Consider the following 26,167-nt stretch of genomic DNA (forward strand, 5'->3'; position numbering starts at 1 on the left):
ACATACACCTGGAATGTGGTAGGTATGCAGATAGTGTTCATTTATTTTACCATTGTGTTATTGTTATTATTAGGTAATTGATCCTAACTGACTTGAATGAAACATTCAGAATTAGTTTTGAGCCTTACTCAATCATGAGGAATCAGGCAATCATGAGAGATCAGTCAAAAATACTTTGAACATACAGGTTGAACATTTTCAATTTCTTATTTCCATACCTTGTGACTCTTGCTGTGAAATTTCTGAGGCTCTGAATAATCTCTCTCAATTGTGCTTGCTAATTTGCATTCTCTGATGAAGCTTCCACTGCACTGCACTGAACATTTACATGAGTCCTCTGAACCAACCAAAATCCCTTTAAAAATACCTCATCAGCGTTTAACCATGGCAGGTATTGTACAATTTTGACATGACAATTGTATAATATATACTGTATTGTGTATATATGTTACGGTACATGTGGGAATACGGTACATGTGGGAAAAATAGGGTTATGGTTAGGTGCTACGTCGACTTAGTACATGCTGGCATGTCTAACCCTAACCCTAATCCTAACCCTAACCCTAACCCTACCCCTACCCCTAACCCTAACTCTAACCCTAGCACCCTAGCACCTAACCCTAGTTTTCCCACATGTACCGTATTCCCACATGTACCGTACCATATATACTGTATTGTTTCACGTAGTATTGCTATAAATCATGATCATGATTTAGATGTTGATTAACATGTGTTGATTCAAAACAAAAAAGACAAAACAAGACAAAAAACAATTAATACCCAACATTTATTCAACACATCTACCAAGGCAAGGCAAGGCAAGGCAAGGCAAGGCAATGATAAACCTGGAACATGAATGTGAAACCAAACAGAACAAATTCAAACTCCTCTTTAAAACAAAACTACGCCCACACCCATGGGACTCAGTGGCTGAAGCTGTCGACCAGGTGTTTGGAGTCCCAGGGTCCTGCGCCATTAATGAGGAACTGGTGGTTGACAACCATCTTGGCAATCTGATAGAGACTGGCTTCCAACTGAAACAAGAAGGAACACATCACACAAAATTCACATTCATGCTGTCAACACAATCTTGGCCAGATGATATTCGGTAGCACATGATATGGCTACGATGTCGCCTATATGCAGTGCAGACAAATACAGGTCCAAGGGTGCCAGGATATCTACTGATTCATGGCTCAACAACTCACCTTGGCACTGTGATAGGTTTGGAGGTTCAGTAGAGAACTTTGCCCACTCAGCTTTGCAATTTTGCAGAAGTAACTGTAGAGGGCTCTCTTGCACAGTCTGCTGGAGAAGCCAGGCCCACTCACAGTTGGGGAGCTAAGGGGCCAGAGAGAGCATTACGCCTACATAGAAAGCTCCCTCCACAATGAAATTATACATTTACATAATTTGTTTTTAAATGTTTGACATTTACCAGACGCTTTTATCCAAAGCAACTTACAAACGTGTCTAACAAGTAAGGGAATCACATCAGTCATCATAAGAACAAATCTATGCTAGGAGCAGGTGCTATTGGCAGTCACAATGCTAGAAGAAGGAAGGATCTTTTTTATATATACAGTAGAGGAACTGTACAGGGTAGTGGGGAGTGAAGAGGTCTTTACAGTCAAGATGGACAGGCAAGATGTAGTCTGAAGAGATGGGTCTTCAGTACCCATCAGACTTCATTGTAATGGTAGTATACAAAGTACGGTAAGTATGAAAGTAGTCATCGAGATCATCTATGTTTCATCAAAAATACTTAAATTGTTCCCATGTTACGAGCATCGTCTACCAGTAGCACCATTGACTTACCCATCGACAACAACGCCTGTTGTGCTGTCCAGCACCTCGATGCTCAGGTCCCCGAGGCACCAGTTGATGCTGAGGTCTTTGCAGTGGCGAGAGCTGTGTTGAGGTGCCACCCCGTCACAACCGAGGAAGAATATCCTCTGTTTCCTAAAGGGTGGGACCAGCTGCTCCTCCCAGTCATCCCCCAGGCGATTGTTGATTGCGTCCGACACGTTGTCCGAGTTATAGCTGGAGTCACCTGAACGGACCAGTAAACCAGAACCAAGTTCTCAAAATTCCTTCTTAACCAGTTAAGGCCCCAATACAATTCTAGAACACTGCTGTATATTGCTGAGAATTGTCAAGATAAAGATAAAATATTAGAACAAGCCTGAGAAAAGTATCACACACCAGTATTACACAGCACATTATTCAGGGAAAACAGACTAGATTGAGAAAGATTCGGTGACTATTTCAAAATGTACCAAAAGTCAGCATTAAGATTCTGGTTGTTGTGTTTGTATTATGGTTTGAAAACCAAAGCCGTCAACGGCTACTTACCGTAGAACATAGAACAGCCATTCCTGGCCGGGGGACGGGGGGGACTAGAGGCTTAATACCTCCCAGTGTCACTGGAGCACTGTCCGTCAGTCCTACAAGGGAGGGCGGCCTATGCTACTGTGATTGTAATGCATCCTTGGTTACTTACCTAGGACCACATTGATGATGTAGAGTGGCTCAATGAAGTGGCTCAGCAGCGCCCCCTGGACCCCGGTGACGGCCCAGCGGCAAAGTTTGTCACTGCCGGACATGCAGCAGACCCGGGCTTCCCACACACCCGCTTGGAGGAGAGCCACAGGGATCAGAGAGCCCTTAGCATGGCACTGCAGCATCAGGGAACTGTAGAGATTCGGGGAGTTCCTATGGGGACAGAGGATGCACACAATCACTCTCACTGGGTCACTCAATTAGATCACTAAATTAGTGAAATGTAAACTGCCCCAAAATGTAATTCCCATCCAATTCTTACACTTCTGAGTGGATGCAAGCAATTAAGATTTCCGCATTGGACACTCAACAACAGCAGCCAGTATGAAAATGCACACACTCACATGTAACCGTACTGTGCTGCCCCTCTTGGGGTCTGGTTGGTGTAGAGGTGAAGGTAGGTTTTGGGCTTGAGCAGCAGCAGGTTTCTGTCTGTGTAGATGTCTGTCTCGTAGATGGAGCGCTCCTTGCACTTTGGGTCATGGCTGAAGAACAGCAGAAGCTGCTTGTACAAGAACCTGAATAGAAATACAGGATCGGACACATCATTTGCTAGTCTCCAGTATTAATAGCTAAACAAACCAAACAAGTGAGTGAAGTGAGTAAGTAAGTCCAGACGATCCAACAAAACTCCTGTCAGGCTGATGTACCTTTGGAGAGCCCGTCTGGCGATGACCATGGCATGGCAGTCATGCACCATGGTGCCACTGAAGCAGAGCCAGTCACTGCAGCTTGACTCGCCCGTGCCCAACGCCACAACGTTGTAACGCTTATAGGACTGGCCCGAAGGTCCAAACAGCTCTGGAGAGGGAATAATGTGGGAGAATCACATCCATAAACTATTCACAATCTATAGACACATATATATATATATATATATATATATATATATATATATATATAACACACATGGACGACACATAAACTGTGTGTGCGTACATTAGACATGCTCATCAAAAATAGGTGTCATTTACAGTCGTTAACACATTTTTGTAGTGTATTATTATTGAATAGATTCCAGGGACGGAGTTGAAAAGGTGAGAAGGTCAACGAGAGTTGTGGAAACAGACCTTCTTGGGGGGTTCGGATGCATAAAAATAAAAAAAGACGTGATTTTGGATTAAAAATGGAAAAGGTGACTAGTTTGCATCCCTGAGATTCCCCAGTGAGCAGAGAGAAGACCTCACCTCTCTCCAGGACGAAGGCAGCCAGGCTGCTCTTGCAGCTGTGGAACTGGGCACACTCCCCCAGGAGGTCGTCAAACACGTTACTGGACACTGCTGCCATCCGATGCATGTGCCAGTCAGTGTAACTCACTAGAAAAGCAGATGCTTTCAGAGTCAGAAGAAGAGATGTACTAACCCTGACTCTTGGCAGATCATGCAGTATGTAGGCTACAGTATGGAAGACTATTCAATCAAACTGTTAGAAAAGGCAAACAGGTTTATGCCCCATGTTATAATCCTCAAGCCTAGCTGTGAATGTTTCCACTGACTTCCATCACAAAATAACCTGTTCCCTTCTAAATACACTCACAAGTTGTTTAATATGAATTCAATATCAGTTTGATCATCAAGTGAGAGCACCTGGCCCCTAACCTCCACTCTTGGGGCTGCTCTGCAGGTTGTTTGACTGGTCCTGGAGCCCCAGGAAGCTGTTGTCCAACTTGGGTGGGGATGTGCCAAGGAGGGAGAGGCCATCACTGTCGTCGCTATCAGAGTCGTCCTCCTCCTCCACCTCCTCCTCCTCCTCCACCTCTTCCTCCTCCTCCTCCTCCACCTCCTCCTCCTCCACCTCCTCCTCCTCCACCTCCACCTCCTCCTCCTCCACCTCCAGCATTGGGTCAGGCAGTATAAGGCTATGCAGGGGTTTGGCGAGGGAAGACCTCATGGGCCTATAGTCCTCTGGTAGCAGAGCCCCAAAAACGTCTGGGTTACCGGAATCAGTGTCACCACTTACACAGAAATGTCGTCCAAAAGCGCCGCTTAAGCGCCTGTGCACAAGAGAGGCCGTCTTTCTAGGCAGCCCGCTACGTATACAACATCTTCGTCCACCATGATTAGTACCTGCAGTGAACACGGAGTGCATGGGAATTCATTTAACACATGCATCAGTTGTTAGAAAGAGATGCCATTCGTAAACTAAACTAAAGGCTAAAGGATACATCTGAACGGTAGGCCATTGTGATGGTAGTCCGTGTTAAGACCTAGCATTGTAGTACCACTGCACTGGAATGGCATCTTATGAGATGCTTTCGTGGATTTTTTCATAAAAACATTTTCTGATACAACAACACTAGAACCGTGTGTATGATTATCTGCAAATTATGTCTCCCTCACATTAAAATGGCCGCATCCCGAACGACATCTGTGGTTGAAGTATGGTGGAAGAAACTGCGCACGTGCAGTTTTGGCTAAACTAATTAGCTCGCTATCCTACTCAACCAAAAAGATTTTTAGTTGATATATAATTAATTTCAATTGTTCTTTGTTTCACTCTATTAGACCATTATGTATGCCGGTTAGTCTCGTTGAGTTAAAATAAAATGTTCTGGTCTATATTTCAATTTTAGATAAAAGTTAGGTAGCTAGCAGGTGGCGCCGTGCAGCTAGCAGGTGGCGCCGTGCAGACTCAATTACTGTATGAGTTCATTCATTTACGAGTGAAGTTAAGGAGCTAATATAATATAACATTACTCTGTGTTGTAAGAATGATCTCTGTGAGAGATATTTATCGTTTTATCTTACCTGGCTTGTTAAAAAGGCTCATGATAATATCCGTGTAATAGCCTTGTATGACAACGCAGGGATGATCATGTGACTGAACATAAGTTATACTGCACATACAAGGACGCCGCTAGGGGGGGTAAGTTAGGACGATTCTAAGCGCCCAGCACTGACAGGGGCCCATGAGAATCTTTAAAAAAAAAAAAAATACATTATATTTATAATATATTATTATTATTATTATTATTATCATAAGGACGTTAATGTAGCCGACTTCAAATTATAATTCTATGTATTAAAAAAGTCACAAAAGAAACAAACTGGAGTTTTGTTTCTCTATGTTTGACTAAATTAAGCCTTATTATTTACCCCTCTATTTAGTCATTGCATGGTTCAGTCCACCGCGCGCGAACTGCTAGACTAGACTAGAGGAACGTTACCGCGAATAGTCTGACAGGGAGAGAGACGATGTCGTGAAAGTACATGCAAGCATTGAATACAAGTTATACAACTTTAGCTAATATTCATATTTAGTTAATAGTTCTTCCAGTAATTGCAATAACATTGACCACTGACATCTTAATAATATTGTTAGCTAGCTAGATAACATTTAAGTTAGCTAATCTGGTGTAATGTATGTATTACTATGTTAATACTATTAGGACATATTATGAATTATGTACCTATGGATACTCCATGCCAGGGCCCTCTTCAAGCCAGGCAGCCAGAGAGGAGAGCAGAGGTAAAGAGGCAGAAGAAGAAGAGCAAGAAGTAACAAAGGACAATGACAGCAGCACAGCAAGTTGGCTTTATCACTAGATTTCAAGGATCTTATTAAAGATTTTGCTACTTAAGGCCCAGCGTTTAGCTTTGATTTGATCTCTTTACTCCTATCTTGAATTGTTGTGCATTACTCTAGATATAGTTTTTAGCTCTCCAGGTATACTATTCCACAGTACTGCCGCAGTGTAAAAATTACATTTCTCCCATTTCACATTCAATTTCGCTGGCACCATGTCTGTGTTGCTCCCTCTTGTATAAGACACGTTTGTCTTTGTGTGAAACAAGCAATGCTGAGTCAGTAAATATCTCTGCTGTAATTCTTCATTGATCTAATCCTGACAGTATTATGGCCAACTGATCTTTACAAGATCTACATTTATTTAGACACAATACCACCCCATTAAAATTATATTTTTACTTTTTGTGTGATTTATACTTTTATAATTGGGTTCAAATCTTCATTTAATTATACTTTAGTCCTTGTGTTGTTCAAGTCTTAATTTAATAAGTTAAAGAATGTTGAGATTTCTTTGCTGAATTGTTGATTCCTGTATTAACTGTAATTTTAGCTCCAGCACAATGCCTATTTTGTGGGAATCGTCATTCAGTTAGAAATTGACAGTGGTTTCAGATTTGTACCAGATCATGTTACACCCAATCAATTCGAAAACTCCATAATACTACAATCTACACAGCCACCACTATAGTGCTTATTTGATTCATTATCAGACGTGCTTCCTACAGCCTTTACATTTCTCCAAATATCTCAAAATAGTATTCACAAATTCGTTAGACTGTATACCCATCATTCACCCAAGTCCCATAAACATTGTCCCTGTGGTGTCTCAGATAAACCGTGTGAACACGACGGGACATTATTTTGTCACATACGAACCGACAGAGAATAAGTAAATTACAGACAATTATACAATCGGGCCTATACAATTGAACATGTTAATAAATTAGGCGTACTGAACATAAACAACTGTCTAAAACAGGGTGTTTGCCCAAAGAAGAAAACATTATGATGCATTTGTCCTGCTTAGATTGCAATTGTGCTACTTAGTTTTAGGATGACTGGGATGAATTTATAGAATTTCATTCAATGTGCGTATGAAAGGAATGCAAACTGGTGGGAGGAGGGATAGGGTTATCTTTCCTTCTACAACTTTATCACACTGGGTCTTTTATAATTTCAGCCTCAAAACCTCAGGAACAACCATAAACAAATAGTTTGTTAACATACACCTGGAATGTGGTAGGTATGCAGATAGTGTTTATTTATTTTACCATTGTGTTATTGTTATTATTAGGTAATTGATCCTAACTGACTTGAATGAAACATTCAGAATTAGTTTTGAGCCTTACTCAATCATGAGGAATCAGGCAATCATGAGAGATCAGTCAAAAATACTTTGAACATACAGGTTGAACATTTTCAATTTCTTATTTCCATACCTTGTGACTCTTGCTGTGAAATTTCTGAGGCTCTGAATAATCTCTCTCAATTGTGCTTGCTAATTTGCATTCTCTGATGAAGCTTCCACTCTGATGAAACTTCCACTGCACTGCACTGAACATTTACATGAGTCCTCTGAACCAACCAAAATCCCTTTAAAAATACCTCATCAGCGTTTAACCATGGCAGGTATTGTACAATTTTGACATGACAATTGTATAATATATACTGTATTGTGTATATATGTTACGGTACATGTGGGAATACGGTACATGTGGGAAAAATAGGGTTATGGTTAGGTGCTACGTCGACTTAGTACATGCTGGCATGTCTAACCCTAACCCTAATCCTAACCCTAACCCTACCCCTACCCCTAACCCTAACTCTAACCCTAGCAACCTAGCACCTAACCCTAACCCTAGTTTTCCCACATGTACCGTATTCCCACATGTACCGTACCATATATACTGTATTGTTTCACGTAGTATTGCTATAAATCATGATCATGATTTAGATGTTGATTAACATGTGTTGATTCAAAACAAAAAAGACAAAACAAGACAAAAAAGAACACAATTAATACTTCCAACATTTATTCAACACATCTACCAAACATAAAACACAGAGTGAATAGTACAGTATCAAAAAAGTTTTGTTCTTTTAAGTGGCTTGTTGTATCATGTGAAAATATGATAAACCTGGAACATGAATGTGAAACCAAACAGAACTTCAAACTAAAGAACATTAAGCATGCAGTAATTCTGAAATTAGGCACAAATCACAAATTCAAACTCCTCTTTGAAACAAAACTACGCCCACACCCATGGGACTCAGTGGCTGAAGCTGTCGACCAGGTGTTTGGAGTCCCAGGGTCCTGCGCCATTAATGAGGAACTGGTGGTTGACAACCATCTTGGCATTCTGATAGAGACTGGCTTCCAACTGAAACAAGAAGGAACACATCACACAAAATTCACATTCATGCTGTCAACACAATCTTGGCCAGATGATATTCGGTAGCACATGATATGGCTACGATGTCGCCTATATGCAGTGCAGACAAATACAGGTCCAAGGGTGCCAGGATATCTACTGATTCATGGCTCAACAACTCACCTTGGCACTGTGATAGGTTTGGAGGTTCAGTAGAGAACTTCAGCCCACTCAGCTTTGCAATTTTGCAGAAGTTACAGTAGAGGGCTCTCTTGCACAGTCTGCTGGAGAAGCCAGGCCCACTCACAGTTGGGGAGCTAAGGGGCCAGAGAGAGCATTACGCCTACATAGAAAGCTCCCTCCACAATGAAATTATACATTTACATAATTTGTTTTTAAATGTTTGACATTTACCAGATGCCATTAGGACAGGAAACAAATGACATTTAACACTTTGACTCACATTAGAGGTTCTAATAAAAAGGGGTTTTCACATTAGTTCTACATTTTTTAAATTCATTTGCAGGGAGGCTATAGGTTACACAGATGGGGATGCACACTTCTCTGGTTTAGAAGTCATTCTAGTTGAGGAATAAGAACAGAGCTATGTGGAAGAGACAGAAAGGATAGAAAACAAAAGCTTCTCAGTAGAGAACAGAACAGGGGATGGACATAGGTGAGCCCAGACAAACCAATTACCAGTCAACATTCCATTTGGAGAAAGAAAGTTTATTTTTTGGGGTGAACTGCTCAATACATGAGCCTGCACTCTGGGGTTAAACTGTTGGGACTACCTCTATTCATTCCAGGGTTCCCACACCTTCTGAAACATCAAATTCAAGCACCTTTCAAGGACTTTCAAGAATAAATTCCCTCAAATTCAAGGACCCAACACAGCATAGTTTGAGACAGATCTAGATGAGAATTTATATAATAGGAACAATCCGCTCAGACAACAATTAAAAAGAGGCTTGAATGTGTGAACATTAGATGGTCTCTTGCCTTCTCTACCACAGCACAGCAAAACAATATTGTGAAATATGTGTAAAGTTAAGCAATAGAGACTTATTTACTAGTTGACGAGCTAAGTAAAACATTTTTGAATATATATATTTTAATTTTTTGAGAGAGAGAGAGAGGGGAATTCAAGCACTTTCAATGACCCATGTCTATTTTCAAAAACTTTTAAGACCTTGATTTTTTTTTCTCAAATTCACAAACTTTCAAGGATTTCAAGGACCCGTGGGAACCCTGTCATTCATAAAAAAAAAGTAATGACATGAGGGTATTGTTTTTGAACCATTGTTTTTTTATTAATCACTGTGCCTATGAATTTATGCGGTCTTGGCGGCCCTGGAGCGCTTCTTCTTCACGACCACGGGCTTCTGGCTCATCAGGATGGCGCTAGCACGACGCAGGGCGGCCTGGGAGACACAAACCACAGCAATCACACACTGTTCAACTAGACATTATAAGTTACCCTTGAATGTATCTTGTGCTACAAGGGGCAATGTGAACTTTCACATATCAAACAGATCAAAAGACTATATATATATATATATATGTTACGGTACATGTGGGAATACGGTACATGTGGGAAAACTAGGGTTAGGGTTAGACATGCCAGCATGTACCAAGTCGACGTTTTATGCTGCCATGTCCCCGGAAATGCCGACATAGGTGATAGAAGGTGATAGGATGAGGTGATAGGAGGAGGTGACAGAAGGTGATAGGAGGAGGTGACAGAAGGTGATAGGAGGAGGTGACAGAAGGTGATAGGAGGAGGTGACAGGAGGTGACAGAAGGTGATAGGAGGAGGTGACAGGAGGAGGTGATAGGAGGTGACAGATGGTGATAGGAGGAGGTGATAGGAGGTGACAGAAGGTGATAGGAGGAGGTGATAGGAGGAGGTGACAGAAGGTGATAGGAGGAGGTGACAGAAGGTGATAGGAGGAGGTGATAGCAGGTGATAGGAGGTGACAGAAGGTGATAGGAGGAGGTGACAGAAGGTGATAGGAGGAGGTGACAGGAGGTGATAGGAGGAGGTGACAGAAGGTGATAGGAGGAGGTGACAGGAGGTGACAGAAGGGGATAGGAGGAGGTGACAGGAGGTGACAGAAGGGGATAGGAGGAGGTGACAGAAGGTGATAGGAGGAGGTGACAGAAGGTGATAGGAGGAGGTGACAGAAGGTGATAGGAGGAGGTGACAGAAGGTGATAGGAGGAGGTGACAGGAGGAGGTGATAGGAGGAGGTGACAGAAGGTGATAGGAGGAGGTGATAGAAGGTGATAGGAGGAGGTGACAGGAGGTGACAGAAGGTGATAGGAGGAGGTGACAGGAGGAGGTGATAGGAGGTGACAGAAGGTGATAGAAGGTGATAGGAGGAGGTGACAGGAGGAGGTGATAGGAGGAGGTGACAGAAGGTGATAGGAGGAGGTGACAGAAGGTGATAGGAGGAGGTGACAGAAGGTGATAGAAGGTGATAGGAGGAGGTGACAGGAGGTGATAGAAGGTGATAGGAGGAGGTGACAGGAGGAGGTGATAGGAGGTGACAGAAGGTGATAGGAGGAGGTGACAGAAGGTGATAGGAGGAGGTGACAGAAGGTGATAGAAGGTGATAGGAGGAGGTGACAGGAGGTGACAGAAGGTGATAGGAGGAGGTGACAGGAGGAGGTGATGGGAGGAGGTGATGGGAGGCAGCTCACCATGCGCAGGTCCTTTCTGTAGTTGCGGATGTTGTGCCTCACGCTGTTCAGGGTGGCACGAGAGTTCTCTTTCTTGATGGTGATCTTCTGATATGAAGTGGCAGGTTTGCGCTGACCTGAAACAAGACATGGGTAGCGTTTAGCATAACAGCTACAAATAGTGGGGGTTCAGTTAACCTCCCCCAATTATGTTCATGAACACTAGATTCATAATGAAAAAATAATGAGCAGTTTCTATGCCGTCGCTTAACCCCCAAAACATACATGGAACTCATGGGCTTATTCAACTCCCTGGAACCTCAGACTCTGAACAAGTTTGCAGATGTCTTTGCAAACAAGCACAGGAAAGAATCACTAATCAAGAACCTGTTTTGAAACGCGCAAATATAATTATGTTGAGGATATTTTGTTTCATAGGTATAATTACATTTCAATTATCAATGTGTGTTTAAATTGCAAATTGTGATTACAGATTTCATAACTTGATGCAATAATTTTGACCGTGTGCACATAAGTAGACAAAATATGTTTAATATTATAGTAGGCTAGTCATTTAAACAACGTCTGACATGAATTGAGAAAGCCGACATTTGCCTCTGTCGTGTCGCTATAGGTAGACATATAATATCTCCAAGAGATAATGAGGTTGTATTTCCTGGTAGTGAGGAGCATGCTGAAGTCCCATATTTACCTGCACGCTTCTTCAGCACGACAACAACACCCTTGCCATCAGCAGATGGCTGAACACCCACAGTCTTCCTGTGCACCAACCCATTGAAACGGAAGGAGTTCCTGGACTTCAGGTTGTTGGGCTCCTGGTCAACAAATTAAACACATGATCAATTAACCATTCATTACCTCAATACAAGAGGTATGGACTCATTTTGCTTTTGGACTCATTGACTAATGTACACCATATCCTCACTTTATTCCATTTTTGACATTACCAATATAGAATTGGTGTATAGAATACTAGATAGATATATTCCATCAAACTGTACAATAGGTCACATTATTTAGATTTCTTTACAATAGGTCAAAGTCACAATGAAATGAAATGAAATGAACCTTTATTTGAAATGAACCTTTATTTTACCAGGGAATTCCTTTGAGACGAGTCTCATTTTCGAAGGAGCCCTGGGAATGCTCACTCGCATTCACATTCACTTGCATTCACTAGCATTTGATTGATTGATTGAAAACTTTATTAGAAGATTTGCAGAAGTAGGTACATGAAAGTACATTACATACAAGGTCAACTAACAGGATAAAAACCCAAGAAAGCCACTGGCTTATTTCAATTGGGGTCCTTGATTCTCAATTCATCGTTACATGTAATACAGACAAAAAAAACTAGTACTATCTACAAGATAATACAGACAAATAACTATTACTATCTACAAGATAAACATACATCCATCATGGGAAGAACAATACAACAAAACATAAGGTATGCAGACCCGTCACCAGGGCCCAGTCTTAGGGTGGGCCAATGAACTGCATGGGGGGGCACAATTATTATTAACTATTTTATATAATCCAATATGCTATGGTATTCGTCATGCAACACTGACATGCATAGTAGGTTGCAGAGGCTAAATTGGACACGTAGCCTACCGATGAAGACTAGACCTAAAATTATCAGAATGCAGCAAATAACATAACAATAAACACAGGCGAAGCTGGTTTATTACAAGGCCTTGTCGACCCGAGTAGGCCTAAGCTAAAATTATTTGAATGCAAGTTACTTTATAGCGTGGAGAGGCCAAGTTGTGCATTACAATGCGCACAGGTCAATAATTGGCACCAACCCGGCACACGTACAAGAACAAGAATTAAATAAATGCCAGGGATAGCCTACGTAACAAAAATTAGGAGACTGGCACGCAATCAGTGCACTTCCAAAAGGGATACAGTATGACCGACCGATCGTGTGATCATCACATTAAAACCACCCATCTACAGCAAATAGGATCAGCCAGATCCTCATCATTGAACACGTTATACACAAAGCACATTAAATATAGCATAACCGTGCAAACAGCTCATCTCTCCAGTTGAAAAAGCTGTCGAGAATACAACTAGCAAAACATCACCACGGCGTGTGCTCACACGGACACACACACACACACACACACACACCCGGCTCAGAAAAGAAGGAGGAGGCGTTTTTCAGTGCTGAATCTCCTCATCAGTAAGTCCTTCCACTCATCCTTGAACTTGTGGGTGAGGTCCTTTTCGAAGGCAAGCTGAATCAGTTGAGCCTTGCGCTTGTGCAACATGCTGCGCCGATGCTCAGAGAAAACATTTTTAAGTGTTGAAAAAGAGTTTTCACAAGTCGCGGTAGACGCTCCCAAAGTTAGGGCGAGTGTATAAGCTTGGATGACAGTTGGCATGGCCTGGAGTGCTGAGTGGAATGTATACTGAGAATATTGGCTATTGTCCATTGTCCATCTTTGGGGGGAAACGAGGTGTCCTCCATCTTCTTTACCAGGAACCCACCACGAGCCACAGCATATTCAGATTCAACCACTTCAGTTCGAGCTAATCTTAGGAGAGGAGTGACCTTCGATGGATCCATGAAATCCTCGGCCTCTGGGTTTAAAGCAGCCAGCGCACCAATGAGCTTGCAGCTGCGCTCTCCAAAACGCGCATCCATCTCTCCTTGCACAGCATCAATAACACTGTAAAACACTCCCAGGAACTCTGTCTTTTCGCCAGTGTCCCTCTGTGACTGTCCAACCGTTCCTTCAACTACAAATGCACCAAAGCTCTTGTTAATTGTGCGTCTTCTCTTAGTTGGACAGCTGGGACCAGCCTCGTCAGTGGCTGAGGCTGGAGGAGAGCAGAGGTCCCAGAGCGCAGTAAACTCATCCTCTGTGCGCAGTGATTTTATGCATTCAGATGCACTGTTCACAAGAGTAACCGCAGTGAACAGGTCCATGTTCTCGCTTTGTAGCAGTCTGTTTGGTGGCTCGAAAAGTAACAAAACTTTCATCGGGGGGCTAGCAAGGCTAGTAGTAGCCCTAGCCCTAACAGTTGGGCTAGTAGGACTTACCTCACTAGTGGTAGCCGTCGGGGTGCTAGTGTCAGGCTGCCCACAGTCGCTAATGCTGGTGCTACGTATGTCCATCGGGGTTGGGTGCAGCTGCACCTTTCGAGGATTTACCGGTAATCCACTTTCTTATATCCATCTTTATTCAAAAAGCTTTATCCATCAAAAAGCGCAGATTTCACTCAACTGCTCAGTGCTCGCCTCACACAACTGAAATGGCGAGAGCAGCAGCGTGCGTAACGTGCAACTTTCAACTTTCAACTTTCAAATGATTGGTTGTCACTAGAATCCCGTCCAACAAAATGAAAAACACACTATTGTTTCTCAATTTTAATGTCTTCATTTAACATAAAATATGTTTTTTTTTTTTTTTTTTAATATCTGGCTGCCAGTTGGGGGGGCACCAGCACGTCTGTGGGGGGGCCTGGCCCCCTGAGGCCCGCCCATAGTGACGGGCCTGAAGGTATGTACAGCGGGTAGGACAGGTGGGGACATACACCACAGGTGGGGGCGGGGGACAAAACACAAAGTATGTACAGTGGGTAGTTCGGGTCTTTTAATCTGATTTTTGATTTAGAGGGTCCAGTTACGGATTGCAGCCTCCTGTAAATGTTTTTTGAGAGTGGTTTTGAAGGTGGGCAGTGGGCATTCTTACTCATTCATACTGCATTCTTACTCATTCATACTGCATGTTTCATTCATGTGGGAGGAAACCGGAGTGCCCGGAGGAAACCCACGCGGCACGGGGAGAACATGCAAACTCCCACAGTGATTACCAGGAATCGAACCCAGCACCTTCCGAGACCGGGATTCGAACCCAGTACCTTGACCAGTGATCTTAACCACTCTGCCACCGTGCCACCCCTAAAAAACAACTCCGTGCCACAAAAACAACTTCTTCCTGCACCAGGTATAACACCCTCTGACAGATTTACCAGGATTTAGAACCTGAACATAGTGGCATCATGCCGCATATGACCTAGGGTCCCCTGTCACATGTACTCACGGTGCTGTAGGTCTGCCCGTTCCTCTTGATGATGAAACTGGAGCAGTTTCTAATGACCATCCACTGCAGATGAGCCGACATCTTGGCGAACCTGGGCAAGACAATAACAGGAGTATAAAACGGGACACCTCCAGAACAGCGTTATACAGCTTAATACTTCTGGATATTTGACACGTTGAAATTTCGTTTCAACATCCATAGCAGGCAGGGTTCTCACACCTTCTGAAACATCAGATTCAAGCACCTTTCAAGACTCAATTCCCTCAAATTCTAAGATCCAACACGGCATAGTTTGAGACAGATCTAGATGAGAATTTACATAATAGGAACTATCTGCTCACTCACAGACAACAATTAAAAAGAAAGGCTTGAATGTGTGAACACTAGATGGTCTCTTGCCTTCTCTACCACAGCACAGCAAAACAATATATTGTGAAATATGTGTAAAGTTACTGTGTTAAGTTAAGCAATACAGAGACTTATCTACTATAATTATGTAAAAAGATTGAATATATAGATTTGTTTTAGAGAGAGAGAGGGGAATTCAAGCACTTTCAATGACCCATGTCTATTTTCAAAAACTTTTAAGGCCTTGATTTCTTTTTCTCAAATTCACAAACTTTCAGGATGTCAAGGACCCGTGGGACCCCTGCATAGGGCAGACGACACAAGCAGCAAATGAAGACATGCTCACTAACTTCCCATCTCTGAGCCTGGAGACTACGGTGCCTCAGAAGGTTGGTGCCGACAGTCTGTGCTGGCTAATTAAATGGGATTACTAATCTAACTAAAAGTGAATTGCGGAAGACTACGTTTTGACCCAAAAACTAGAACTAGTTGGCATCTAGGAAAGATTGACAGCACCTCATTTGAATTATAATGAGGCCAGATCGCAAAACGTGCGTAAGATGCCTGTTAGAGCTGCACAGGGAACCACACCAGACCGCCTGGCGTCGGGCCTAGTAGCAGGCTGACATCTTTTACTCGAATAGTTGAATTAAACAACAACATCGACACGCACCACATCACATATGAGAAATAATGACTTACAGAACTACTCTTCTCGATATGTTATGATCTAAATGGGACACAAACAAGGTAAATATCAAATGTTCTGTCCCCGTGTGAACACACGACGCGACCACGTTACCTTTCAGGGGGAGAAGAGGCTGGGAAAGGACGGAAGCCGGAGTACTGAACCTATTTCATAGATCCCTGCGCTCTGCAAACAGTGTTTATCAAGATACATGTATATACATTAAGGTGACCAGATTTCTCAGATGCAATCTGGGGACATTTCCAACTTTTTAGGAAAAATGTATACATTTTATCATGATGAAATACAGAAACGGGGACAATTGCTGTTTCATTTATTTTGACCTTATTTTGACCAATGTATACACATTCAAGCAAGAATACCAAGTGTAACAACTGGAATGTGCCTCTCAACATTAGTGTCAGTGTACTGTAAGTGGTATTAAAAGTAATTCTTAGAACTGTTCAGGTTGACGAGCCAACCATCAACCAAGCGGGGGGTCTGGGGGTCCTCCCCCAGAAAAAAAGAGGATTTAACACTTAATTTCCTGCATTCTGGTGAATTTGTACACACTATTGTGCTTTTTATGCCCATTTTTATCTCCACTACCCTACTCATACTTTAAGCCTAACATAATGTTTAAGCCTAACATAAGACTAATGATGTTGTCAAAATTCTGTATATTGTATTGTATTTTTATTAATAATTTAAAACAACTTTATACACCCACTGCATATATTTCATTGTATTATCTTATTAATAATAATAGCCACCAGGGCACCCCATAAGCTCCTCTCCACTAGTCTGATTAGATTGAACTATTCCAATTCCAGGACTGCAGCACAGAGCATAGGTGTTAAATATTAATGTTATGACAAACCCCAGAATTGGGACAGCAAATTGAGGTTCCAGCAGCTTTATTATAATAATAGTAATTCACTGAGTGGTGAAGAATGACCTTGTTATTGCTCCATTCAATCATAATGAGCTCGTTAATGGGGAACAATCGGGGCTGAAATGCTTTCTATTGAATGTAACGATCGTCCATTAACGGGTAATATGCATACATTGACGTTATAAAGGGGTGGAGGACCCCATGGGTAGGACCCTTGGCAGCAGGTTCGGTGACAATACAAGCCAAGATTTAAAAATAAATAAAAAAATAAAATAAAAAATGCTTGAAACGGGGACTTTTCCGGGGACCGTTTGTTGCCGGGGACAGGTCGTCAAAACCGGGGTCTGTCGCCGGAAATCGGGGACGTCTGGGAAATATATTTGTTTTTATGAACTTACTACCTATTACTTAACCACACAGGTGAGCTTGTAGTCGTAAACGATGTCGTCTCGTGGAGGAGTTCGTCTATAATGAATTAACTTTGTGCTGAAGCCTTTGTTTATTTGTTGGGTGACGGTGTCACGTTAATGCGTCATAATAACGTATCATAAAGGGGGTTTAATGTTGTTTCAATAGTCTGCCCACAAACTGAAGTGAAATGGACTAGATGAAACCACACAGCATGCGCCATTCCTTTAGCCTTGTACATACATTCGTTTGAAAGACGAAATAATAAATGTAACCAATAACTGATCATCAATGTGGGTTAATATAGCTCCAGCACAATGCCTATTTTGTGGGAATCGTCATTCAGTTAGAAATTGACAGTGGTTTCAGATTTGTACCAGATCATGTTACACCCAATCAATTCGAAAACTCCATAATACTACAATCTACACAGCCACCACTGTAGTGCTTATTTGATTCATTATCAGACGTGCTTCCTACAGCCTTTACATTTCTCCAAATATCTCAAAATAGTATTCACAAATTCGTTAGCCTGTATACCCATCATTCACCCAAGTCCCATAAACATTGTCCCTGTGGTGTCTCAGATAAACCGTGTGAACACGACGGGACATTATTTTGTCACATACGAACCGACAGAGAATAAGTAAATTACAGACAATTATACAATCGGGCCTATACAATTGAACATGTTAATAAATTAGGCGTACTGAACATAAACAACTGTCTAAAACAGGGTGTTTGCCCAAAGAAGAAAACATTATGATGCATTTGTCCTGCTTAGATTGCAATTGTGCTACTTAGTTTTAGGATGACTGGGATGAATTTATAGAATTTCATTCAATGTGCGTATGAAAGGAATGCAAACTGGTGGGAGGAGGGTTATCTTTCCTTCTACAACTTTATCACACTGGGTCTTTTATAATTTCAGCCTCAAAACCTCAGGAACAACCATAAACAAATAGTTTGTTAACATACACCTGGAATGTGGTAGGTATGCAGATAGTGTTCATTTATTTTACCATTGTGTTATTGTTATTATTAGGTAATTGATCCTAACTGACTTGAATGAAACATTCAGAATTCGTTTTGAGCCTTACTCAATCATGAGGAATCAGGCAATCATGAGAGATCAGTCAAAAATACTTTGAACATACATGTTGAACATTTTCAATTTCTTATTTCCATACCTTGTGACTCTTGCTGTGAAGTTTCTGAGGCTCTGAATAATCTCTCTCAATTGTGCTTGCTAATTTGCATTCTCTGATGAAGCTTCCACTCTGATGAAACTTCCACTGCACTGCACTGAACATTTACATGAGTCCTCTGAACCAACCAAAATCCCTTTAAAAATACCTCATCAGCGTTTAACCATGGCAGGCAGTGGCGGCTGGTGCCCAAAATTTTGGGTGGGGCACAGCAGTGTGGCGGGGGGGTCCTCTTTCGAATTTTTTTCCGCGTGCACGATTTTTTTGCGCGTGCACGCGCATAAAACACGCACTGGCATTACAACCACTGTATAATTTCAACTTTCACCCTTAAAATGACCGTGTGGGCCATGGAGAAGTTACCCTGTCAACTACAGACACTGAGGTGGAAGAGTGACCGGTCTATGGACGTCGGTACGGTCCAATACCCAGTGTCAGACAAGGAGGAAGTCTAGTCAACAAGGCTAGTACAGGCCTCACAGCTACACTCAGGTTAATAAAGGTAGCAGATGAATATGTGTACTATGTGTCTGTGTGACATGGCTACATCAATGAGCAGAGATGAATGCTGCAGTCAGTAGTACAGTAACTATCTATTTCATAGACACATGATGGATGATGATGGAGAGTGATGGTGGTCAACACATCACAGCAGGTCAACACATTCAATGATGTATCACAACCAGACCATGTCAGAAACACAACCAGACCATGTCAGAAACACAACCAGACCATGTCAGAAACACAACCAGACCATGTCTGTAACACAACCAGACCATGTCTGTAACACAACCAGACCATGTCTGTAACACAACCAGACCATAACACAACCAGACCATGTCTGTAACACAACCAGACCATGACTGTAACACAACCAGACCATGACTGTAACACAACCAGACCATGACTGTAACACAACCAGACCATGACTGTAACACAACCAGACCATGTCTGTAACACAACCAGACCATGTCTGTAACACAACCAGACCATGTCTGTAACACAACCAGACCATGTCAGAAACACAACCAGACCATGTCTGTAACACAACCAGACCATGTCAGAAACACAACCAGACCATGTCAGAAACACAACAATGCATCAGCTGAGTTAAAGAAAACCAACTCTTACCTTTGATGACAGAACATGAGCCGTGTTTACCCGTACCTCCGCCTTGCCCCGCGCATATTGTTATGAATAGTTTGAAGATAGGTGCTTGCACGTTAGGTGCAAGGCTGCTTGGTTAACCCATTAGCGGGAACATTATTAGTTGCACAAAATAGGCTGATTTAATTGACCATGAACATCAGAGACAGACATTACGAATGTTCATTTAAAATACTCCGGAAGCCCGAAGTCCGGAAAACCGGAAGTCGGGAGTCCTCAGCATAATGCATTGTCTGCAATACAACCGGAGATTTCTTGGCCAGGGCGCACAAATGTGCGTCCTGGCCAAGAAATAGAGACAGCCAATTGGAGCGCTGCTACAGCTCACGTGTAAACGAAAAGTATTCGTCCTGGCATAGACTTGCATTGACACGGCGCCCCGCGGTCTCTCCCTATGTATTTTAACAGTGAGTTTTACACACACACACACACACACACACACAGATAAAAATGTTTATTGTATTGGAGGATTTTTAATGAATGCTGATAGGCGCCGACAGAATATCAGCCGCATTTTGTGAATAAACAATGTTTATTTAAAAAAAAAACTTTTACAAATCGCAACTAGGAAGTGAAGCTGGGGGCGGCGCCCCAGCGCCCTCTATCGGCCAGCCGCCACTGATGGCAGGTATTGTACAATTTTGACATGACAATTGTATAATATATACTGTATTGTGTATATATGTTACGGTACATGTGGGAATACGGTACATGTGGGAAAAATAGGGTTATGGTTAGGTGCTACGTCGACTTAGTACATGCTGGCATGTCTAACCCTAAACCTAATCCTAACCCTAACCCTACCCCTACCCCTAACTCTAACCCTAGCACCTAACCCTAGTTTTCCCACATGTACCGTATTCCCACATGTACCGTACCATATATACTGTATTGTTTCACGTAGTATTGCTATAAATCATGATCATGATTTAGATGTTGATTAACATGTGTTGATTCAAAACAAAAAAGACAAAACAAGACAAAAAAGAACACAATTAATACTTCCAACATTTATAACACATCTACCAAACATAAAACACAGAGTGAATAGTACAGTATCAAAAAAGTTTTGTTCTTTTAAGTGGCTTGTTGTATCATGTGAAAATATGATAAACCTGGAACATGAATGTGAAACCAAACAGAACTTCAAACTAAAGAACATTAAGCATGCAGTAATGCTGAAATTAGGCACAAATCACAAATTCAAACTCCTCTTTGAAACAAAACGTGCAGTTTTGGCTAAACTAATTAGGTAGCTAGCAGGTGGCGCCGTGCAGACTCAATTACTGTATGAGTTAAGTTCATTCATTTACTGTATGAGTGAAGTTAAGGAGCTAATATAATATAACATTACTCTGTGTTGTAAGAATGATCTCTGTGAGAGATATTTATCGTTTTATCTTACCTGGCTTGTTAAGGGCTCATGATATGACAACGCAGGGATAGATGTGACTGAACATAAGTTATACTGCACATACAAGGGCGCCGCTAGGGGTGGTAAGTTAGGACGATTCTAAGCGCCCAGCACTGACAGGGGCCCATGAGAATCTTTTTTTAAAAATACATTATATTTATAAATAATATTATTATTATTATCATAAGGACGTTAATGTAGCCGACTTCAAATTATAATTCTATGTATTAAAAAAAGTCACAAAAGAAACAAACTGGAGTTTTGTTTCTCTATGTTTGACTAAATTGAGCCTTATTATTTACCCCTCTATTTATTCATTGCATGGTTCAGTCCACCGCGCGCGAGCTGCTAGACGCAGTGGTTCTCAAAGTGTGGGGCGCGTCTGTAACGGAGTAGAAAGTTCAAGTTCAATTATAGCTAAAATAGAGCTAAACTGCGCCCTTTAGGGGTTTAATGACGTGGTATATCCGGGGTGTATCCGTGACCCGGATGCTGTGTAAATGCAGCTGTACAGTGCATAGCGCGGGATGAAACCCTCCTCAGTAAAGACACACCTTTCAAAATGGACGGCTTTAATATTCTAAGGAAGGAACGGCCAGCAGGCCATGGGGGCGGGGTGGCACTATTAATCAAACAGGGTACAGAATACAAGGAAACCCTTTTTAACCTCACACAAGAAGAACTCTCTAATAACGAATACATGGCAGCCACACTGTTTTTAAATCCATCCACTACTCTTCTCATCACCTCCATTTACTGCCCTCCTGGATCACAACCCTCTGAAAAACTTATCCACACCATCACCAATAACAACAGAAATGTACTCATACTGGGAGATTTTAATGCCAAGCACAAGGATTTTAACTGCAATACCACAAATAAATCTGGAACAGCACTGAAAGACATACTGGACACCACCAACCTCACCATCCTCAACAATGACGAACCCACATTCATCCACTCTGCCAACTCCGCCACGGACATACTGGACCTGGCTCTCTCATCACCAGACCTCTCAGCCACTCTCCAAAACTTCACTGTTAGCCACGACATTGGCAGCGACCACCTCCCCATCCTAACCACTTTCTCCCTCAAACTCCAACACATACCACAACAACCACGGTTCAACTACAAAAAAGCCAACTGGGAAAACTACAGGAAATACATCACCGAACAAACCACACAAATCACTCACGACCACCACTCACTGGACCAGCTGGCCACACACATTGGATCAATCCTCACCCAGGCACGCAACACATGCATCCCGTTACACACTACCTCCAAACCACTGCAGCAGCTCCCAGCCCACATCCTACATCTGATCAAAAAGAAAATAAAACTACGCAGACACTACTTCAAACACAGATCACCTGACACCAAAGCAGAAATAAACAGGCTCCAGAACCAAATCAGACAGCAGCTCACCCTACGCAAACAGGAAAAATGGAAGTCATTCTACAAAAAACTGGACAATGATTACAAAACCAACCCACGTAGTTTCTGGCAAAAAATAAAAAACATGAATGGCTCACAAAGCCAAAACAATATACCAACTCTAACACATCAAGACCAAATCATCGACAGCAATCAAGAAAAAGCAAATATATTCAGAAACCACCTTCAAAATATCCACACATGTCCCTCAGCTCCACACTTCAACCAGGACTGGAAAGAAACTGTTGACAAGGCCACAACCAATTCCTCTCCACCTCTCATCCCAGCAGCTGACCACCCACTGTCACAACCAATAACCCCCCACGAAATCAAAGCCCTCCTCAAAAAAATGAAAAATAAAGCACCAGGAGAAGACAATATTGACACCATCCTGATCAAACAAGCACCTGATATTTACCTGAACCTGCTCTCCCTCCTCTTCACTACCTGTCTCACCACCGGGCACTTCCCCTTACCCTGGAAAACAGCCACAGTCATAATGATCCACAAACCAGGTAAAGACCCCCAAAACCCCACCAGCTACAGACCCATCAGCCTCCTCAGTCACACCGGGAAACTGTTTGAACGCACCATCACTGCACGCCTCACATTGCACATAGAGCACACGGGACTCCTGGGCATTCACCAAGCTGGCTTCCGCAAAAACAGATCCACCACTGACAATATCCTTCGGCTGTCAGAAGCAATCACCCGCAGTTTCACCAAAAAAGAATTCACCATGGCAATATTTTTCGATGTAGAAAAGGCATTTGACAAAATGTGGCACAACGGACTACTCTTCAAACTCCAAGACAATAAATTCAAACTACCACTTCCCATCTACAACATAATATCAAGCTTTCTTCATAATCGTCAAATCAAGGTCAAAGTCAACACGTCCCTCTCCACCCCTTTCACTCCTGAAGCCGGTGTTCCACAAGGTGCAGTCCTCAGTCCCCTCCTTTTCCTCGTCTACATCTCAGACATCTACCGTACTACCCCCCAGCCACCATTGGACATGTTTCACAATTTGCTGACGACCTCTGCTACTGGACTCATTCAAAATCCATTCCACTTGCTGCCAAAAAACTCCAATCATGCATCACTACAATAGAAACCTGGTCCAACACCTGGAGAATCAAACTCAACCCCACCAAAACACAGCTCATATTATTCACCAAAAACCCCCATCTCAAACCTGTCGTCCACCTCACCCTCTATAACACCCCCATCACCCTGGCCAAAGAGGCAAAGTTCTTAGGAGTCACTTTTCAAAGAAACATGCCATGGACCACTCACATCAATAACCTGGAAAAACAAGGAAATCAAAGACTCAACCACCTCAAAGCACTCAGCGGACACAAACACGGAGCATCACCAGAAATCATCCTCAAAGTTTACCAATCATACATCAGATCACTATTCGAATATGCAGCACCAGCCTGGACCACAGCTTCACAACACCAGTTCAACAGACTCCAAACCATCCAAAACAAGGCAATAAAAATGGCATACAGACTCCCGATGTACATCAGCACTCAATACATTCACAGCATGTCCGGACTCCAAACCATCAAACAAAGAAACACCATTCTCACTCAGAAATATATCCAACGAGCAATCAACAATCCATCACTGACGCAGTTAATTCAAGAAGCACAATGGACCACCGGAACACCTCTCTCCATAATCCTGCAAAACAATCCACCATAACCATCAACATCCTGACTGACAATATGATTCTATGATTTTATATTTTTATTTCATTTACTAGATAATAACCTCCATGCATCCACCCATAAGCACTATTGAGCAATGTTGGCCTTTTTCCTGTTGTCTTCTTCTATCTTCTATCAAGAAAAAAAAAAGAAAAAAAAAAACTCCTATGGAAGCCATTGGCTCCTCTACCGCTCCTCCCCTCCATCTACCATTGGCTCAGCTACCGCTCCTCCCCTCCATCTACACCTCCACATCCAAGCGAAACGATGGATAGAAAAGGGCACAAGCCCTGAGCTGTCCAATCATGAACAAGAACTATCGTATCGTAGCGCGGGACGCAACGTGATCCTGCTCAGTTCATCTGAAAACACTGACTGGGTAGGTCACGTTTTCTACAGGGTCTGAGATCGAATATCGTTTGAGAGATTATCAATGTACCTATGTTTTATTTGAATGTTTGATAAGTAAGATAGCTGTTTTGAGTTTCCCCATTTATAGTATTTTAGTTTGGAACATATCACAAGTTGTTAATGTGAGTATTCTGTTGTTAACAATGATTGCGCTAACGTGAATGTCCGTGTGTAACATAATTTTAGAATCTAGCCTGATGACCCTGCAACCGTGTCCACAAATTGATGCACTGTACATGTTTTCTACAGGTAATATTATTATTGTTGTGCTATTGTATGTCTGTTGTTCTGCCAAAGTTAGTAGACTGTATTGTATGAGGTTGGGTTTTCCACCTCGCTAGTTTGCACCACGCTCGCAGCTAACCTAGCAGTCAGGTTGCAGCATGTGTTGCACGTGGTGTGCATGCGTGTATTCCAGTTGCGCTGTTTTTCTATGCGTTGTATTGTTATTGTTAATATATATATAATTGATTGTTTGACTGTTGAAATACCACTATACGATCACACAAGTGAGGATTTATGTAGTCTACACATTTTGTATTTTTGTTTCATATTATTGTTATAATTTGTGTAGTATGAGTGACTACTGTATGGTCAGTTCATCTGAAAACACTGACTGGAATCTAGCCTGATGACCCTGCAACCGTGTCCACAAATTGATGCACTGTATGTTTTCTACAGAATAAATGAACGTGAGCCATCCAGCTGAGAGTGATTCATGAAAAGATACACCCCGTCACACGTCCCCAGAAGGGGGCGCAATAGCAATACTGGTGGGGCGCGAGAGACTGGGGAGGTCAACAATTAACACTCAGGTGAACTCTTTGACTTGTTCTAATTGTAGCTTCATAATCTTCGGAATGGAGTCATTTCTGATGACTGTGCAGGAGCAGCACGCCACCAACGTGCTGATGGAGACGGTGTCGCGCTCCCTGGAGCTCCTGTCTGAGTCGGTGCAGCAGCTGGCCGAGACGCAGCAGGAGTTTGTGCGTGAGTCCCTGCAGCTCCAGAGAGAGACTGTGAACGTGCTCAGAGACTTTGCCAGCGGAGCCCTGAACCTCATGCACGACAAGCTCAATGGACGACCGGCGCTATAGCAACAGAGGGGGGCTGAAGTGACGGTGTAACAGGCAGCCGAAGTCAAGATGGTGCCTAGTATCAGAGGTCTCCTTTAGGACAAATGCATTTAGTGATGTGAATTAAGGTTGTCAATGCTTTGATCGAAAATGTACCGTAGTATAACGT

The 26,167-nt window shown here is 42.4% G+C and overlaps 2 protein-coding genes across 2 annotated transcripts; both read right to left on the bottom strand.

The window, feature by feature from the left end:
- Positions 1-923: 923 nt before the first annotated feature.
- LOC308150459 (adenosine deaminase domain-containing protein 2-like) lies at positions 924-4,650 on the bottom strand (the record flags this gene model as incomplete). The annotated part of the gene is made up of 10 exons (XM_080523286.1): positions 924-1,034; positions 1,209-1,341; positions 1,819-2,053; positions 2,504-2,715; positions 2,907-3,080; positions 3,213-3,363; positions 3,750-3,878; positions 4,161-4,227; positions 4,378-4,490; positions 4,629-4,650. 10 exons carry the CDS (start codon positions 4,648-4,650, stop codon positions 924-926), a joined length of 1,347 nt encoding a protein of 448 aa, XP_080379412.1.
- Positions 4,651-9,782: 5,132 nt separating this feature from the next.
- On the bottom strand, positions 9,783-15,315 carry LOC308151697 (large ribosomal subunit protein eL28-like). Its single transcript, XM_080524615.1, has 4 exons — positions 15,229-15,315; positions 11,859-11,982; positions 11,168-11,283; positions 9,783-9,886 (listed from the first exon to the last, which is right to left on the bottom strand). Exons 1-4 carry the CDS (start codon positions 15,307-15,309, stop codon positions 9,797-9,799), a joined length of 411 nt encoding a protein of 136 aa, XP_080380741.1. The 5' UTR covers positions 15,310-15,315; the 3' UTR covers positions 9,783-9,796.
- Positions 15,316-26,167: the final 10,852 nt, after the last annotated feature.

Source organism: Nansenia antarctica, assembly GCF_963989245.1.
Source record: "Nansenia antarctica genome assembly, chromosome: 2".
NCBI classification, from domain to species: domain Eukaryota; kingdom Metazoa; phylum Chordata; class Actinopteri; order Argentiniformes; family Microstomatidae; genus Nansenia; species Nansenia antarctica.

Bases quoted from the DNA above. Each gene is read 5' to 3' on its own strand.
- LOC308151697 (XM_080524615.1), bottom strand. From the start codon at position 15,309: ATGTCGGCTCATCTGCAGTGGATGGTCATTAGAAACTGCTCCAGTTTC. The intron at 11,284-11,858 runs GTAAATATGGGA...GTCTTGTTTCAG, and splicing joins CGTGCTGAAGAAGCGTGCAG to GTCAGCGCAAACCTGCCACT. The intron at 9,887-11,167 runs GTGAGCTGCCTC...TGTGTCTCCCAG, and splicing joins ACAGAAAGGACCTGCGCATG to GCCGCCCTGCGTCGTGCTAG.